This window comes from Drosophila novamexicana, unplaced genomic scaffold (genome assembly GCF_003285875.2).
Source record: "Drosophila novamexicana strain 15010-1031.04,08,12 unplaced genomic scaffold, DnovRS2.1 tig00000024-arrow-pilon, whole genome shotgun sequence".
In the NCBI taxonomy this organism is placed as follows: Eukaryota; Metazoa; Arthropoda; class Insecta; order Diptera; family Drosophilidae; genus Drosophila; species Drosophila novamexicana.
Window position 1 is genome coordinate 1823298 of NW_020824768.1, and position 18812 is coordinate 1842109.

The 18812-nt window shown below is 40.1% G+C and overlaps 4 protein-coding genes across 4 annotated transcripts; 3 read left to right on the forward strand and 1 right to left on the reverse strand.

Annotated features, from left to right (window-relative positions):
- Window positions 1-1175: 1175 nt before the first annotated feature.
- LOC115771070 (selenoprotein F) lies at window positions 1176-1947 on the reverse strand. The gene is made up of 3 exons (XM_030716622.1): window positions 1847-1947; window positions 1669-1790; window positions 1176-1614 (listed from the first exon to the last, which is right to left on the reverse strand). Exons 1-3 carry the CDS (start codon window positions 1892-1894, stop codon window positions 1239-1241), a joined length of 546 nt encoding a protein of 181 aa, XP_030572482.1. The 5' UTR covers window positions 1895-1947; the 3' UTR covers window positions 1176-1238.
- A 362-nt stretch (window positions 1948-2309) lies between these two features.
- On the forward strand, window positions 2310-9898 carry LOC115771064 (NEDD4 family-interacting protein 1). Its single transcript, XM_030716616.1, has 2 exons — window positions 2310-2389; window positions 8418-9898. Exon 2 carries the CDS (start codon window positions 8420-8422, stop codon window positions 9230-9232), a length of 813 nt encoding a protein of 270 aa, XP_030572476.1. The 5' UTR covers window positions 2310-2389; window positions 8418-8419; the 3' UTR covers window positions 9233-9898.
- LOC115771068 (protein spitz) lies at window positions 2312-8354 on the forward strand. Its single transcript, XM_030716621.1, has 2 exons — window positions 2312-2389; window positions 7210-8354. The coding sequence occupies exon 2, from the start codon at window positions 7363-7365 to the stop codon at window positions 8008-8010; it is 648 nt and encodes a 215-aa protein (XP_030572481.1). The 5' UTR covers window positions 2312-2389; window positions 7210-7362; the 3' UTR covers window positions 8011-8354.
- A 283-nt stretch (window positions 9899-10181) lies between the features above and the next one.
- LOC115771053 (zinc finger protein on ecdysone puffs) lies at window positions 10182-17698 on the forward strand. The gene is made up of 4 exons (XM_030716600.1): window positions 10182-10330; window positions 11759-12134; window positions 14570-14793; window positions 15814-17698. Exons 2-4 carry the CDS (start codon window positions 11841-11843, stop codon window positions 17366-17368), a joined length of 2073 nt encoding a protein of 690 aa, XP_030572460.1. The 5' UTR covers window positions 10182-10330; window positions 11759-11840; the 3' UTR covers window positions 17369-17698.
- The last annotated feature ends 1114 nt before the right edge of the window (window positions 17699-18812 follow it).

Genomic DNA, 18812 nt, shown 5'->3' on the forward strand with positions numbered 1-18812 from the left:
AGGGGGGCTCTCGAAGTTACTTTATAATTAAATATATACACACACACATACCTATATAGTGTTGCCAAACAGTTGAATGCGCTTTTATAGCACACAATGATAAGCTCTCTGAGCCCGGCAGCTGCCGTGCATAAAAATAATGCAATATGCATAGAAAATAATGAAGTAATTAGTATTGATCACAAGGCAGCCAATCGATTCACAATGGCTCGTGACAATCGTTCACAGTATTTAGCAGGATGTATACACATACATATGTACATATGTGAATGTTTGTATGTATTTTGCGTCGTCAAATTGAGTATTTTTGATTTGTAATCAGTGTTTATAAGTTTTTTAGTATATGTAGCTTTTCTATCCACCTTGTCCCACTGTGGGTCAGGCTATGATTAAAACAACAAACAACACCATGAACAACAACAACAACAAGACCGACAACCGCAATAAATATAATAAAAATAAGTACAAATAAAAATATGCATTGTAATATAACGTAAACAGGCGATATTGCACAATGTATATAAAAAAAAAATACTTGCCAATCAGTATTCTTATAAATACATACATATGTACACACATACATATGTATGTACGCAGCTCTCATCCGGAGATGCAGACATAACCTCAGATTTGCCAAATTATGAATAACGGCAAAGCCGCGTGCACATGCGCCGTGTCAGATGAAATATCGACAGCCTGAGCAGGGCGCGAGAAAGAGAGCGCAAAAGTTGTCACGCAACGGAATTAAACATAAAAAACATTCCGTTATTTGCGTTGCCAATTTGGTGAATGACTATTAAACAGTCTGAGCAAATATTTGACATCTTGGTGGGATTAATACGTCATACGTATATATGTGTCTATTTGCATGGGCGCGGGTAAAGTACCTACTGACTGGCACAAGAATGGGTCACCCGTGCCATAACAATAGCCAGACATTGTTATTGCTGTCGCAGTTGTGTAGTCAACGGCACGCAAATTGATAACAAGGTAACAAATCAAAAATACATATTAATTTATATGATGAATCAGTTAATTTGGACGCATTGCGGCAGAAATAGAAATGATAACTTTTCTGCAAACCAAACCGTGCCTAGCGCTGGCTCTCAAACTGTAAGCGCAGCCAGCTTTCAAACGGTGCCCGAAGCTTTTCTCACAAAAAAGCTCAAAACATGTTTTCCTACACAATAGGCTATCTTTTATTACATTTACTATTTGCTGGAGGCATAATTGCCATTTCATACTCTATTGGTGCGCAGGTAATCCTCGTCCTCGTCGTCGGCATCCTCCACGACGCTATAGGAGCTCTTGCCGCCACCCTCCTTGGACAGATGCGTCTCGAAGAACTCCTCAACGGTGTCCGTATTCCATTTGGTTATCGACAGCGTTTCCTGCACCTTGCCACTGGCGTCCAGCAGCTTGACTAGCGGATCCAGGCCACGCACATATTTAATTTGCAGATTGGGGAACTTCGCTGGTCTGCCGCTCTGTATGAAGGCCTGTATTTGCGGATAGGCTCGGAACTTGCAGGTGCACACCTCCAGAATTGCTTTGGCGTAGGTGCGCTGCGCCGCCGGCTGCTGGTCCTGGGTGCAGCACTGTTTGCAATGCGGTCTGTGGACGGCATAAATAGTTATTCGTTTGCGCAATTGTTAATCTGTTACCTACTTGATGGCTTCCAGGCCAAAATCATCTAGTTTGTCGCAGTTGGAGCACAGCAGCTGGGTCTTAATGAAGCCAAGCTCCCGGCATTGCGCTGCCGTGAATTCGGCATGAGTTTGTTTCAGGCACTGGAGAGTGGAAATTATTCAGTTGGTGTTACACAAGTTTGGCCAGGATTACTCACACTACTTAAAACTAATAGTAAACACAATAATAACCCGAATTTGATCATATTTATTTCCAAAATCTAATTGAACTACCACGTCGTTGCTTACAATATGTTTAATGGTTATCGACTAATCGATATTTTTTAATACCACTGCATTCGATTGGCTAGCGCATCACTGCTAAACTTGGTATTTTTTGTACTTAGTATTTCTTGGTCAGCCGCTTTACAGCACTATTGCACACACACACACGCAGTCTTGAGTCGCGTGAAGTTGGCAGTGAAACACAATTTACTGAAGAAGAAGAATGTGGCTCACGTAGTCGCATTTGTTTTGTTCCATCTAATTCACTTATTAATAATAATAATTGTTAAATTATTGCGAATATTACAAAATTAACGAGAAACAAAACGCTTAACACTTAAGTGATTTGCTGTTCCAAAAAACAACAGTATTCTGTGTGTGTTTGGCAACATTTTTGGCAAATCAATAAACACATTCGCTGAGAGCGAACGCGCTGCGCAAAAGTGAAAATCCAATCAACGAACGCATAGAAAAAGGTGAATAAATAGCAAAAACCTAAAAACGGTATATCAAATACAATTTCGATTGTTGTAAAAATAAAACATGGACATGGGCGCTGCCGAGCTCTCGCTGCTGCATTAAGTGTTGTTGGGGTAGCACAGAAATAGAAACAGAGATGTAAAAGGTTTGCCTGGGGGAAATACAGCTCCAGGGGAGCAACTTGTGTGCGTGTGTGTGTCTTTGTGTATATGTGGCTTATTTACAACTGTTTGTGCGTATGTGTGTGTATGTTTGTGTTTTGATTAGCAAATAAATAATCTTAAAGTTGTGCTGATATTTCGCCTCGGTGCTAAAATATTATTCACTGTGATAAGTGCTGTGTGGCAAAAGCTGTTTATTTAATTCATATTTATATACAACTGACAATTAATTAATTCATTTGCCCTTGTCCGACAATAACAACAAGTGAGGCAACAACAACAACCAGCACAAGATTCTTTTTTTATATTAGAATGCACATGCACAAATACATGCACATACGTACGTCTTTTTATACCCTGGCCGAGTCTATTACAAATTTGTCATACACTAAAGCAGACATTGGTTGTGTGTAAGGGTATACACTCTTCGATATGCCGAACTTAATGCTGCTTGTTAAACTTGTTTTAGCTGCCCACATAAATGCATACAAATTGTATTCTTAACGGTTCTAGCTGATGTATGCGTGTGTGCATGTACGTATGCGTATGCATGTGTGTGCATGTTCATTCAAGTTGATGCATGCAACGACATGATGCTGCCGCAGAAGGAAGCAACTTCTTAAGGCAACTTCCGCCTGCAGCTTCTTGTTTAACTGGTTTAGGGCGCAGCTGCATTTGTGTGTGTCTGTGTGTGTGCGTGTATGTTTATGTATGCATCATTCACACCTGCTGCATGTGCCGCCGTCGGCAGCAACTGCAGCTGTCGTTGTTCTCAAATTTCTTATCACACAAAACCTTCAAATTGCGCATGGTATTTTTTTGTTTTGCTATTGTTGCTGGAAAGTTTTACTTGAACACCTTTGTTAGCCATCGAGCGCTAGTCAACTACCTGCCCAACAAGCCGCCTACCTTTGTGTGTATATGTTAATGCATATACATATGTATAGAGCCTATTGAATTTCGCCTACCCACGCCAACTCTCAGACGGCCTCTTTCTATTTCACGTTCGACGCGCTGGCAGTGGCATTTTTTTTTTTCGTTTCTTTTTTTCGCCTCATTTCTATAATGAGAGTTTTAACGCACACACATATGCATACTTACACAGACACATGTATAGACTCACACATGCACACTTGCAGGCTTACATACACACACACACATGCACACTTATACAAACGTATGTACATGGATACATATGCATACGCTTTCATTCATGTGACTCAGTTGTGGCTTTATCAGTTGATTGCATTGTTGTTACACACACACACACACACACACGCGCACAATCTTTATCGGCTAATCAGCGTCTATTTCGCCATGCTGAAACAAAACAGGCAAAAAAAAATAAAATCTTGCCTTTATATGAATGTACTTTATATGTAAAAAAAAAGACAATGCCTGCTAATTACTCAATTAGCAAAGCGTGAAATGAGTTACTTTCATAGCAGGACTTCTTTGATACCCTTTAATTACATGCATACAGACTCTTTGACAGCCAGTTAATGTGACAGTTATATGGTATAACAGTTAAATTTTGATAAGATATTGTTTGTGCACATATAAGTTGCCTATTTCTGCTTCTCTTGTGTGATTAGATTAGATTTGCATAGCAGGACTTCTTGGATACCCTTTAATTACATGCCTATTATATATATTCTCAGATAGACTCCTTGACAGCTAGTTAATGTGACAGTTATATGGTATAACAGTTAAATTTTGATAAGATATTGTTTGTGCACATATAAGTTGCCTATTTCTGCTCCTATTTTGTGATTAGATTAGATTTTTATAGCAGGACTTCTTGGATACCCTTTAATTACATGCCTATTATATATATTCTCAGATACGACTCTTTGACAGCCAGTTAATGTGACAGTTATATGGTATAACAGTTAAATTTTGATGAGATATTGTTTGTGCACATATAAGTTGCCTATTTCTGCTTCTATTTTGTGATTAGATTAGATTTTCTTTAAAAATAAGAGTGTTTTTTTCAAGCACGCCTTTTTGACCGATAATTACTGCGATTTAGAGATAATACAAGTGTCATATTTGCGTTTTAGAAGTTGACTTAAGCTCGTATTTGGCCAACTTTCAAGTTGTATTGAACAGTCGAAGGTTTTTGAGCCTAGAATATACATCAAATCTTTGGATAATGTTATTTAAATAATTTATATGCCGTTAGGTTCTAGGAAGAATAAAGAATCGAAACGAATTAGAAATGAAAACAAATAGACACTTTTAAGTACCTTTATTAACAAATAAACCCAAAAAAAAATTAGTTTTTTTTCGCTAGTAAAAACACTTTATTGACATACTGTATATAATTATGTACATATCTTCTATACTCTTCTATCTTATATCCTTTTGCCAAATGGCTCTCTCAAGCCTTTCATCACATTCATTTTTATATCATTATGCGCTCATTCGAGTCCTTGACTTTATTCACATTCGTGACTCTTGTTGAAGATTCCTATGAGTATATATATATGTATATATGTTTATGTTTCAGGCTTATAATGGGCCCTGCCCTTATACAGGCACACACAAAAGTATTGGCACAGCAAGCATTTGCTACTTTGCACTCATTTAAATAATTTTAACAAATTACTGTTAAGTCTTTGTGACAAAACTTTAACAGATTTTTGTAGGAAATTAACTGGTTTATATAGAAACATTAATTTGGATAGATGTTTGTTACCAAAAACGAACCCAAAATGGGTGCAAAGTAGAAAATGCTAGCTGTGCCAATACTTTTGTGTGTGTCTGTATGCCCAAAAGCACGCGCTTAACTCCCAACCCAACTTCCACCTTTCCCCTGTCGTGGCCATGTTGCTAATTAAAAGCGGAGCCCAGTGCTAGTTAATAACTACCCCACCCATTTAACTGGCCAGCAACTATTCACGAGTTATTCAAATTCCGTTCACATGTCTTCAATTGCCCAAAGGTCAATCAAATTGCACTCGTTTATTTGCTCGACATTTGCCTGGCGTCTGTCTGTTAAAGTCGCAACCGTTAACTTTCCACGAGAACAGTTACTTTGCGCACAAAGGTGCCGTTAAGTTCAAGGACAGACTTTTAACAACAGGTAACATCTAGCCGTAAAAATAACTTGGCAAACAGAACGCAATTATATGGCTCTACCTGAGCTAAAATACAGCTCGTTTTAGCGATAAAAAGTTCTTGAATACATGCATATAATATATAATATATATATATATATATCCATAATATAGACAATGGAAAATTAAATATTTGTAGTTTTCTGGCATAGAGTTAATTAAGTGGAAAAACCATAATTTTTAATGGGCGTAATACAGTGCCCGCTCGCTAAGTGCAACCTTTTGTTATGTGAGATTTTCATTGTCGAAGTACTTTTGCATTATAGTTAATCTTTAATCAATATTTTCGAGTGCATTCTAGAATTTTCTTCAAATTCGACCTTTAAAAAAGTTTAAGAACATCAGAAATTACTTGGTTTAAAAAGAAAAGAATTTTATATTCATCTGTGGAATTGTCGGAAATAAGAACAGCTATTAAATTAGAATAGGAATTCTATACGCTTTATATAGAAATCCGATTCTTGAAGTTTGACTGTTTTTTTTTTTTTTTGACAATTCTAGTTTTTAAGAAATATATTCCGCGCTCGCGTTAGTTAACCAACACTGGCCAGTGTTAATCAATTCACCTATGTTCCGCTTTGGTGAGTGTTATTTTGTGAAATTGATCAAAATGATGGATTTGCTATTTCCATAAAAATAGTTGACATTTTTTTTTTTTGCCTAAAGAGTTAAGGAAAGTAAATGAAAGCTATCCTCTTTATTTTCTTTACAATTGATCAATCCACTTATATTCCGCTTTGATGAGTGTTTTTGTTTTTTTGTGAAATTGATCAAAATAGTGAATTGGCTTTAGCTATGATAATAGTTGATCTCCTTTGACGCTATCGCATCTCATTATTTTCTTTAAAATTGATCAATTCACTTGAATTCCACCCATATTCCGCAAGATTCAAATTTCACCAAATTGCTTAAGGGAAGGAATTTACTGTACCCTCAATAAGAGCTTAAGTGTGGCTATTAAATGTGCCTGGATTACGTCTCCTGACGTTCCACCTGTTAAGTTCAACGATTTCGCGAATATTTATTGCTTTTAAAAGTTAAGAGTGTGCATATGAAAATTGAAAATCGAAAAAAAAAAGATAAATAAAAACAACAACAACAACAAAATGAAACGATAAACAAACCCAAACCAAGTGCAAACTGTGTAAACAACAGCTCTCAGTTCAGACAGGTAAATAAATTGTGTAATTTGTGTTTTATTTTGTAAAATGTTTGTTAATTAATAAGCTGCTTTGTTATTTTCCACACTCAGGTCGATACCCAAAACCAATGCGGGGCGGGGGCAGCGCAAAGAGCTTAGAGACAGAGAGAGAGAGGGCGAGAAAGAGAGAGAGAGAGAAAGTGAGAATCAGAGAGAATGAGGGCAAGGCTGGCCTAGGCAGGCATTAACACACACGCACACAGCACAGCACAGCTCGGCACAACAAACACTCGCACACACACAGCCACACACACACTCGCACAGTTAACTATGAAACACTTTCTGAATTTTGAGTTGATTTTAATTGCACTTTGCTTTTATTCTGTTTGCAGCTAAAGCAAAACACAAGACACACAAATCGTACGCCAAAACGCCATACACATTCCCCAACGTAATCCTCACCAGCTGCTCGCCTGCCTCTGCCTCCGCCTGCCATGCGCCGCCGCCAATGCCGCTAAAGTCAATCTTATAGAAATTCACTCAAGATGAGAGCCGATCTGCTGCTTGCCATTTGTGCGCTGTGCGCCTGCCTCTCGCTGAGCGTCGCCTGCTCCTCGCGTGCCATAAGCAAGCCTCGACCGGAGGCAACGGCCACAACGCCACCGGCGCCGGACAATGTCATTGCGCTGAGCACGACGGCGCGGCCGAACATTACATTTCCCATCTTCAGCTGCCCGCCAACATATGCCGCCTGGTACTGCCTGAACGATGCCACCTGCTTCACCGTGGAGATTCACAACGAGATTCTGTACAATTGCGAGTGCGCGTTGGGCTTTATGGGGCCGCGCTGCGAGTATAAGGAGATCGATGGCTCCTATTTACCGACACGGAATCGCGTCATGCTGGAAAAGGCGAGCATTGTGAGCGGCGCCACGCTGGCGGTCATCTTTATGGCCATGTGCTGTGTGGTGCTCTACTTGCGGCACGAGAAACAGGCCAAGCAGAAGCTGCACGGCGGCAGCGGCAACGATGTCGGCGACATGGGCTTCGAGAATGCCGGCGTCGACGAAGTGGACGGTCACAAGCCATTGCGCATAGCGCGTCGTCCGTTTGGGCCGCATCACAGCCGGATCGCTACCTTGGAGCAGGCCTATCGCCAGTCGGCTGCGAGCCACGAGAGAGCCAGGCATTAGCCCACTAATTAACCAGCGAATGTCGTTTAAAACTGTTTAACTGTTTTTTCATTTTATTTAACTGTTTTTCTTTTCAATTTTAATGCTTTAGTTTATTTTTTGTAAACGACTCGAGCGAATTGTAGTATTAAGTGCCTTCCGATTTGCAGCCGAGGAAATAAGTATTATTAACTGAACGCTGAATTAATGCAATGCAATTTTGGCAGCTAGCCGCCCATTTAAAACAACTAATTTAATTAATTATTTATTTAACAAATGACAACGCGCGTTAACAACGTTTAATAAATGCGTGCCAAGCAATTTAAACGCCTTTTTTATCTCTCTTTCTCTCTCTCTCTTGCTTTTTTGCAGTTGCAGCTTGTGTAAACTCTTTATTAATCCGACTTCTGTATGCTCTTCCCTTGCAGCTATGCCGCACAACAATCAGCAGCAGCAGCAGGGATCGACGCCGCCTGGCGATGATCCGCTGGGCCCGCCCAAGGCGGACTTTAGCGCACCGCCGCCCTATGAGCCGGACGCACAGGGTCAGGGTGGCCAGGAACAGTTGGGTTTGGCGCCGCAGCTGCCCTCGCTGGCGCTGACCACACACCACCATGTTGTCGGGGATGGAGGTCAGACGCAGAGCGAGCTGGTGCTGCCGCAGGAGCTGCACGGCAAGCTGCCCACCTACGAGGAGGTGCAAATGGAGAAGTCATTGAACGGAGAGCTGCCGCCCGCATTTCTGACATTGCCATCGACACAACAGTTGCCACCGCCACCGAATCCCTTGCTGCCGCTGCCGCCCAATCCGCTGCGCGATGGCCCGGCCGCCGTGCGCAGCAATCATCCGGCATTGACGTTCATTGCCATCGATGCGAGCGATCCGGAGAACAGTTTGTCGACCACAGATAATTTGCTGGGCACGGACATTATGTTCATAACGGCCTTTATGGTCGCATTTCTGTTCAACTGGATTGGCTTTCTGATGCTCACCTGTTTCTGTCATACAATTGCGGCACGTTACGGTGCGCTGTCCGGCTTCGGACTGTCGCTGGCCAAATGGACGCTGATTGTGAAGCACTCGACGGACTTGGCATCGCACGAGAACTCTTGGCTCTGGTGGCTTATCTGCGCCTTTGGCTTTCTGATTGCCATACGCGCGTTCATACAGTATGTGAGCATTAAACGCTCCTGGCGCCTGCTCTCCGCATCGGCCCAGGAGCGGCTGCTCTTCTTCTACTAGGTGCGGCCGCCGTCGCCGACGGCGGGTTATGTAAATACATTAAGTATGCGAGTAATTTGAATCGATGAAGACACAACAAATCCTTTCGTTTCGTTTGATCCCAAAAATCGATTGCAACCGATGCGAACTTACTAATTGGTTAGTGTTTCTGTAGTTACTATGTTAAATAGCGCAAGTTAATCCATATAAATCCCGTTAATGATAGCATATAATATTGTCAGCATGTCCCACGAGACGCGCACAGTTATTGTGAGAGCCGGGCCGGAGATCGCTTGGATCACCGTTCCGCTGCACCCTTTGGCTGTTTATGGGCCATCTAATTGATTATGTAACTTGTATATGTAAATGTGTATAGATGTCTCACAGTAGTATCTTCTATTCTTTTAGTAGTGGACACTTTTCTGGTCCACTAGAAACGAAAACACACACAAAACACGTAGATAAATATGCCACCATATTTTTGTTGAATCTATTTTATGCTGTGGTACTTAAAACAGCTAAACAAAAGCCAGCAGTAATTTTTCTAGATAAATGCAAAGCTATTATAATTACTATTATTGCTATTATAACGTTTATAATTAATATGTTTAATCCCTTTGTATGTAAATTAAAATATGCATTGCAAGGTCGTATGCAATCTGCTATACGTCAGTTTTATGCAAATAAATAAATCAAAAAAAATTAAATTACATGTGCTAATATGTATTTCTGCTATTCAATTTATTGTTATGATCATTATCATTTGGCATTTCAGTTTTACTTTGCAAACATGGCTAAATGTCTAATAATTCAAAAATCCCGCCATCCGACGAAAACCAACACTGCGTGTCTATCGAACCGATTTCACAGTGTGGCAACGCCAACCTTACAAATCAACCCTGCTGTGAACAAAATTAACAACACTATTTATCGCAGTAAGCCCTGCACATTACTTGCAGCTCACTAAGAAAAGTTGTCTCGTCGTGTGTGGGAATATATATTCACAACAGGCAGCCATCTTTAAATTAGAATTAAATTTATTGGAAAAAACGTGTTTAAATAATTAGAGCAAGTGAAATAAAGTGCATCGAGCTGCAAAGCATCAATAGCTTCCGCAACGTAAGTCCCCACGCATGATTTCTCGTAGTTTCTTATGTGTGAAAAAATTCTGGGTGCGTGTGTGTGTGTGTGTGTATCTGTTGGCAGATATTTTTCTCAACTCGCCTGCAATCTAATTATTGATTTTTATTGCTGCCATTGTGCCTAAAGATGCTTATACGCGATTGCTATACTTCATATACTTATGCAACCTAGACATTAAAAAAGTAAACTATTTTTAGTTTGTAGCACGTTTATTTTCTATTTTATTACTGCGCACAATGCAGTTTTGTCTGACTGAAAATATGGTGAAATATCTTATCTTAATACTTTGTTTAGTTTTGTGTACATAAGCGAAAGCCAGCTACTTAAATCTACATTTTTTCCGTGCCGGTTTTCTGACTCAGCGGCTTGGTGGTGTTTCTGCCGACACACGCACGCACTAACACACACACACACATACGCACCAAGTCGCTTGGCCGCCATCTTATTTTTTTTTTAGATAGACATTCACCTTTTGCCAGCACTGCTTTTGCCGCTATTTTCAGCCGGTTATGTTGTTTAGATTTCGAGTGCTCTACTAAAAACCAGTTTTCATGTTTCTGCTAACAAACTGTCTACTTTTCCTTTTGTATTGTTTGTTCTGCAAAGCCATTCAAGCAGGTACTATTCTATATGTACCATATAAAAGAAATCATTAAGTACACATGTACACGCATATACGCAAATGCTACCCTCTTTTAATGCATTTCTTGTGTATGTATCTGCGCTTGACAGTGTTACCAGCTATCGTTTATAAAAAGTAGCCGAATCTGATGCTAAAGGCAATCTAATATCTGTGCGCTAATTGATGATTCTCATCATAAAAATACCAAGAAGAAGTTAATTCGTTTGGCGATGTGTGAAAATATCAAAATTCAGCTTGCCAAATTCTGAATTGGCAACACTGGCGCTAGGGTCGTTCACCCCACGCTATAGTTGTTGTAAATACTAAACAAAGGTTCTACTAACTTAGAAGCTATTCATTTGTTCTTCAAAGTACTAACTACACTAATCAGCATTAATTCAAATAGTTTTCAAGGTTTTCATATTTGTGATGTTTTTATTTTCAGCGCGCATCCAGATTTTTTTTTGCATAACTTATACAAACGCTTCATAAACGCACGCTTTCGCTTATCTCGAACACAAGCCTACATTTATATATATACACACACACACACACACGTACACACAGTAAAAATATACACATTTCCAAGCCACACATATATCCACAATCCCAGAAATCCAATGGTCAGGTATGCAGTCTTAAAAGAAAATCCACCAAAGATACTGAATACATTTTACACCCACCATTAAATCCATTTAAGTATCCTATATTCGGTATCTTTGCGCATATCCTCAAAAATTCAATATAAAATATATAATATTGCATCTGTCTTTTTATTGCAGCGTTAAGGTCAATCCGCAACAACAATTACAACAGTCACGTCCAGCACATTATTTGGCTAACGGCAGCAATCTTAAGGCAAACATGGCATTCCGTGGCAATCAGAATCGCAATCGTAACTTTGGTGGCGGCAATCAATACGGCGGCCCGATGGGCACCAATCGCATGGGTGGCATGAATATGTCACCCTGGGAGTCGCAGAATCCCGGCGGCGGCCAATTTGGCAACAACATGCGTCAAGGTGGTGGCCAGATGAACGCCCAGGCCATCAATTTGGCCAACAATCTGCTGAACAATCTATTTAGAAACCAGAATCCACCCTCACTGCTGGACCTGCCACGCGGTGGCATGGGCAATCGCAATCAGCGCGGCGGACCGGTATGTATACGATATTTCAGTTTGCAATCGACCTGATTACCCACACACAACATTCTATGAATACTTTTTTTATATCTCCTGCCTTTTTCTCTTCTCTGGTGGATTGAGTGCGAGCAGTTGAGTTTAACACAAGTTTTGGGCTTGAAAATATCTTGTCTTGTTGTAGATATACTCTATGTAAAATTCGATCCTTAAGCTAATAAGAGTATTTGTTTGTCTTCTGCCATGTTTACTTCTTATTATGCGCATTTTTAAAGGACTTGATAGAATTTCTTATTTAATAACGAATATTTAATATTAATATCTTTTTGTTTTTGACATTTATCAATTAGAAATGTTTCAGTTTTGTTTACCGTCAACTTCTTTAACTCGTTTATTTTTGATAACATCAGACAAGTGTGGCTAACCCAAAACAAACCAACTCCTGCCCTGTCGTATCCACTGCAGAATGAGATAATATCGAAACCTTTTATATTATGATTTTTATTAAGACATAAGCTTTAATTAGAGAGAAACAAAAATCGCGTAGTATGTAGTTTGTAACTAAAAAGATATAACAATTCAACAAATTTGCAAAAAGAGAGCGAGAGAACCCTGCTGTTTATTGTGTAATTGAGGAGGAGGAGGAGAAGGAGAAGGTTTTCGATAGAAAAAAAGCATTTATTCCATTTTAAATGCAAATTTTTGTTTGTGTAGCACAATTTGTTGAATTTAATCGATGTTTTTGTACCAATTAAAATGAAGTACCGCCAACAAATATTCCATTTAAAAGATGAAAAGAGTATGATGATGATAATAATATACAATATACTGATGATATATTTAGACAGCAATGCTTTTAAAGTAAACTTATACAACATATTTCACTTAGATGTATTTAGGCATTTAATTAACTTGTACAAATAATATCAAAAATCTTTGGATTTTTAACAAATCACAAATTTTCTAATTTACAACTATTTATTTTTATTCTCTTCTACACGAAACTAAAAACCAAAACCAAAAAAATAATCATTCGATGCTTGTTTGCAAAAACAAACTCACAAAACGCAAATCGAATCGAAATCGAAAACGCATTTCGAAATGCATCCACTTGTGCCTATACATCAAATATATATATCTATATCAAATATATATATATATCCAATGCCGATGTCTCCGACGTTGTCGTCACTGCGTGCATTCTGTGATTGTTGTTGTTGTTGCTGCTGCTGTTGCTGTTGCTGCCACCAATGTTGTTGTTGTTGTTGTTGTTGCCATTGTTGCGCTGGTGTCTGCCAACAAAACTTTTCTGTTGCTATTGTGTTGTCTTTTCTGGGACAATGTTTATGCAAAATTTATAATTTGTTGTTTTTATTATTTATGTGTGCGCGCCAACTGTGCATGAACCGATCAATAAAATACAATGCAAATCAATTTCGAAATTAACTCAAAAATATATAATGTACAAAAATCAACTAAATTAATAAACATGGCAATTTTGCGGCACATGCAACAAAACGAACGAACAAACAAACAAACAACGCAACACAACACACAAAATGCAAAAAAAAACGCAATTATGAACACAACGATGCGATGCCACTTCCAATGCGACGCCCACTGATTGATTGATTGATTGATTGAACTCTTCTAATCTGCTCTGCTCTGAAACTGAAAACCCGATCCGATCTGGTACTGGTACTGATTGATGGTGCAACTGTAACTTGCAATTACCAAAAAAACAAAAACAAAACCAAAAACCAAAAAAACATAAATAACAAAAACAATTATTTAACACATCGCCACTCTTCTTCAACGTTCCTGCTCTGATCGAACTCACTCGAATAATCGAAATCGAACTCAAAACCGATAACCGATAATCCAATTCGGTTCTTATGCCCGCCCGTTTGTGTTTCTCAATATATCCAAAAATAAAAACATAAATAAACACCACAAAATGCCACGCGCCGCCACGCCAACGACTTCAACAACAAACATCCCCGTCGACTGATTGCGCGAACCGCCCCGCCGAATTGACCAATTGCATTATCTATATATAATCTATATATATATCTATCTATATCAACATCTACTTTAATGTGAATTCTGTCCCACTGTCAAAATGGAAACTTATTCCGCTGAACAATCAAATATTGTAAATGGTCTATTGCCATATATATATATTTATATGCATCCGTTCGTTTTGCTATTATTTATATCTATAACGATTTAATTGTATATCTGTAACGATCAATTTATAATTGTACCATATCGATAACGATAACGATTGCGATATCGATCGAATCTATCTATCCATTCCATGTGTTCCATGCGTTTCCATATTTACAAAATGAACAACAACAAAAAACGAAAATCAAATTTTATAAACTAATATATATGCGAACTACTCAAATGTATTGTATGAACTATGTATGTGTAAAACAAACATAAAGATGGTCAATCGCGGTGGCGGTGCCGGCAATCGTCTCAATAATCGTCGTGGCCAAGGAGGTTTCCAAAATCGTGGCGTTACTGGTGGTCCCAAGCCCCCCCAAAAGCAGGGCGCCGGCGGCATTCGTAAGCAGAATGCTTTTGATCGTGCCAAGAAACTTTTGGCTAAAAATGCCAACACTAATAAAAAGAAGGAAATTACTCCTGGCGAAAAGAAAATCGAGAGGTAAGAGTACAACTACTATAAAAAATCAATTATAAAAAAAACAAAAAAAAAATGCAATACAACAATTCCAATACAACATTACCAACAACCAACAGCGAAAAGTTGCTCAATTCGCAATTTTTTCCCTCCACAAAAATCTTCAAATATTTTTTAATAATGCATCTTCAACAACAAAAAGTTATACGTATATAAACGCAAATAATTTTTAAGTACTTAATTTTCAAGTTTTTCCAATGCATTTGATAAGTTTCTCCAAAAATAATCACAATTAATTTCCTCGAGTTAAATGGGGGTTATATATACATGTTTCCCCCTCTTCTTTATTTACTTTTTTTTCGAATAGAAGAACATACATTCTCACTGGGTTGATGTTAGGGTCTTAGGTTATATAAAGCCTGGCCGACAGATTGGTCTAGAAATATATATATATATATATGTTGAATATTTTTGATTTACAGTGTTACGTATTTATATTTTGCTTCTGTTTTGCATATGCTAACATATTTTGTATTTATTCATTGATATCATTAAGGGAGTTTTAAGGACGGGCTTTCATTCTCATGATAAACATTTGAAGGCTTTTCGGTTCACCGAATAATATATATACCCCTGCAGCTTTGTCCGATCAATATTGTTTTGAATAATGTCATAAGAGTATCTTATATTGCAGGGGTATAAATTGGCTTTAACAAAATCAACAAGAGAGATTCGCTACGACTCTTTTTGACTTTGAAGCTCACAGCATCCATTCAATCACGACATTTGTATTGCAAGAATCATTTAAAGGGAATTAACTTCATCATCCATTCAATCGATATATATTATCCTTGCCAGAACTATTAATATATATATTTGATATGTATGTCTATGTTCCACTGTGATCCTTTCAGCGTGACTTCTCGACTGCCGTCTTTAAAGTCAGCCATCATGCTCTCCCAGACGCGCATGCCTTCGTACTAAACATAGTTGACTAATAAAACTTATTTTCTACTCTTTCCGCACAATCACATCTGATATTAGTATCACCACTCCCAAGGAGTCGCCGTACGCTAGCGTGCCCAATGATATGTTCTATTGTCATTTGTGCAAGAAGCACATGTGGGACGCCAATTCGTTCGAGAACCACATCAAGGGACGCACCCATTTGATGATGCGCGAGGGCATCGAGGAGAGCTATCGCCTAAAGGCCAACATGATCCGCCAGGAGGCCAAGATTGCCGAGCAGCTCAAGTCCATTGAGTTTGATCGTTTGAAGCGCATGGGCAAGAGCAAGCAGCGCCAGTTGGACTACTGCACCATGTGCGATCTCAACTTCCATGGTCACATTTCAACCCATCGCAAGTCTGAGGGCCATTTGCAGCTGAAGAAGTTCCTTCATCCCAAGTGTGTGGAGTGCAACAAGGAGTTTGCTACACGCATCGATTACGATACTCATTTGCTTTCGGCCGATCATCTGAAGAAGGCTGCCGAGAACAATACGAAGGTGGGCGAGCGCAAGCGTCAGACCTTGCCCATCAGCACCGCCGAGGAGGAGACACGCGATCTGCGTCCACCACAGAAGCGCAAGAAGAAGCCCATCAAAAAGGAGGGTGAGGAGACCACTGAAGTCAAGAAGGAGGGTGAGGAGGGTGCCGAGGGCGAGGAAGCTGAAGGTGAGGAGCAAAAGGAGGGTGAGGAGGCCGCCGATGAAACCAAGGAGGGTGAAGAGCTCAACGAGAGCCAGGAAGAGGAAGAGGTCGCCCTGCCAGTCGATCCCGAGGACTGCATTCTTGATTTTGCCGAAGGCGACGAGATTCCCAGCGAGGTGGACACCCGTCTGCCCAAGTACAACTGGCAACGTCCCGTAGGACCAGCCCTGATCTCAAAGCTTGAGTGCTTCGAGTGCGCCGTCTGCAGTAAGTTCTTTGATACAGAGGTCACCGCCGAGATTCACTCGCGCACCGCCACCCATCATCGCAACTTCCTTAAGTTCATCAACGAGAAGTCCAGCGATACTAAGATTGCACAAAAGCGCGCCGCCGCTGCCCTTGAGGAGAACGAGCGCAAGAAGCGCAAGATCGAGGAGACCGAGGCACCGGCTGCTGAGGGCGCCGCCGAGGAGACTGCCGAGGCTGGCGAGGGTGAGCTTTACGATCCATCGGAAGCCACCGGCGATGATGAAGATTTTGAAATGGCCGAGAATGCCGAGGGCGAAGAGGAGGCAGCCGAGGAAGAACCCGCTGGCGAGGAAAACGGTGAGGAGATGGAGACCCAGGAAGAGGAGGAGGAGGCCGAACAAGAGGCCGAACCCGAGCCAGAGCCGACACCAGTTCCAACTCCCGCTCCGGTTGCCCAGCCAGCAACACCGGCCAAACCGGAAGCAGCCAAGACGCCGGCCAAGGCACCTGCCGCAGCCGCTGCTGCTGCTGCTGCTGCCACACCGGCTGCTGGCGCCAGTCCAGCCGCAGGTGGAGCTGCTGCCCCAGCCGATGCCTCGCCATCGCCAGCCAAGAAGGCAACGCCCGCCCGCGCTGCCGCCGGGCCCAAGGCAACGCCACAACGTAATCGCGCGCGCGGCCGTTACAACCGATACTAGACGATGGCAATTTTGGACTTAAGACACAATATATAGCTATATTATAATCCATTATTATACACAAACACAAAGAACAACACACTTTCCACACGTTTGAGACCCTTAATGTAAGAGAGACATATAGAAACGGATGCACGCGCCGCCCTTCATCTAAAGCGAAACTGAACTTTTCTCTTAGTGACATTTTCATCCCATTTTGCATAAACTTTTGTAATTGACACAGACATTAACCAGATTGATTCTATTTCAAGACGGGTCTTCGATTGCAAACCAAACCAAACCACATTCAAGGAAATGGCAACAAAACAAGTTTAAAACAAAAAGAAAATGCATTCAAATTATGTAATGAATAACTTTTAAAATAAAACTTAATTGTAATCAAATATATAAAAAGATTTTAAAAAACAACTAAATTCAATTAAATGCGGCGTAAGGATGCAAAGGAGTGTATCTTAGAACTGGAACAGACACCAGGTAGAACTTCAAAGGATCTCATTTAGGATTTAATAGGGACGCGGCGTTTCAGACCGAGGGAACCTGTTTGTTGGAGAATGGAATTGGGAGTGTTTGACATTAGCCATAAAACTTCTACCAGGCTTTTAATTTTTATTTGGAATTAATTGTAATCAAAAATATAAAAGGATTTTAAAAAATTACTAAATTAAATTAAATACGGATTAAGGAGCGGACCACCATATCAGAATGGGAGCCGTCGTCAGAAAAAACTTCGACGTATCCCGTTTAGGATTTAATAGGGAGTATAACGCAGTTCGAGGGAACCCATTTGTTGAAATTCGGTGCCAGCAGCTTAAGCTTAAGAGGAGAAAGGAATTGGGAGCTCAGCTATAAAACTTCTGCAAAGACCAGGCTCTTAGTTTTTTTTGGGATTAATTGTAATTAAAGATATAAAAGGAGCGGACCATTATATCAGAATGGGAGCAGACCCAGATATAGCGCTAAATGGATCCCCTTTAGGATTTAATAGGGACTATTATGCGGCGTATCAGATCCAGGGAACCTGTTTGTTGGAATTCATTGCCAACAGCTTAAGAACAGGAGTTAAGAGGAGAAAGGAATTGGAAATGTTTGACATCAGCTGTAAAAGTTTTACAAATATAGGATAGTTTCACCAATTGGCATAGACCAACCAAAGGATTAAATTAGCTGGCGCACTTTTGGACTTGTGCGGAGCAACTTGCCTTACTTCTAAATAAAAATAGGTAATCCATTTAATATTCTATCTATATTCCCGATATGCTTACTTTGTCGGAACTCCGACCCCATAAAGTATATATATTCTTGATCAGCATCAATAGCCGAGTCGATCTAGCCATGTCCGTCTGTCTATCCGTCCGTCCGTCCGTCTGTCCACATGTAGGAACGCAAGGATCTCAGAACCTATAAGAGCTAAAGACTTGAAATTTAAGATGTAGGTGCTCCTACT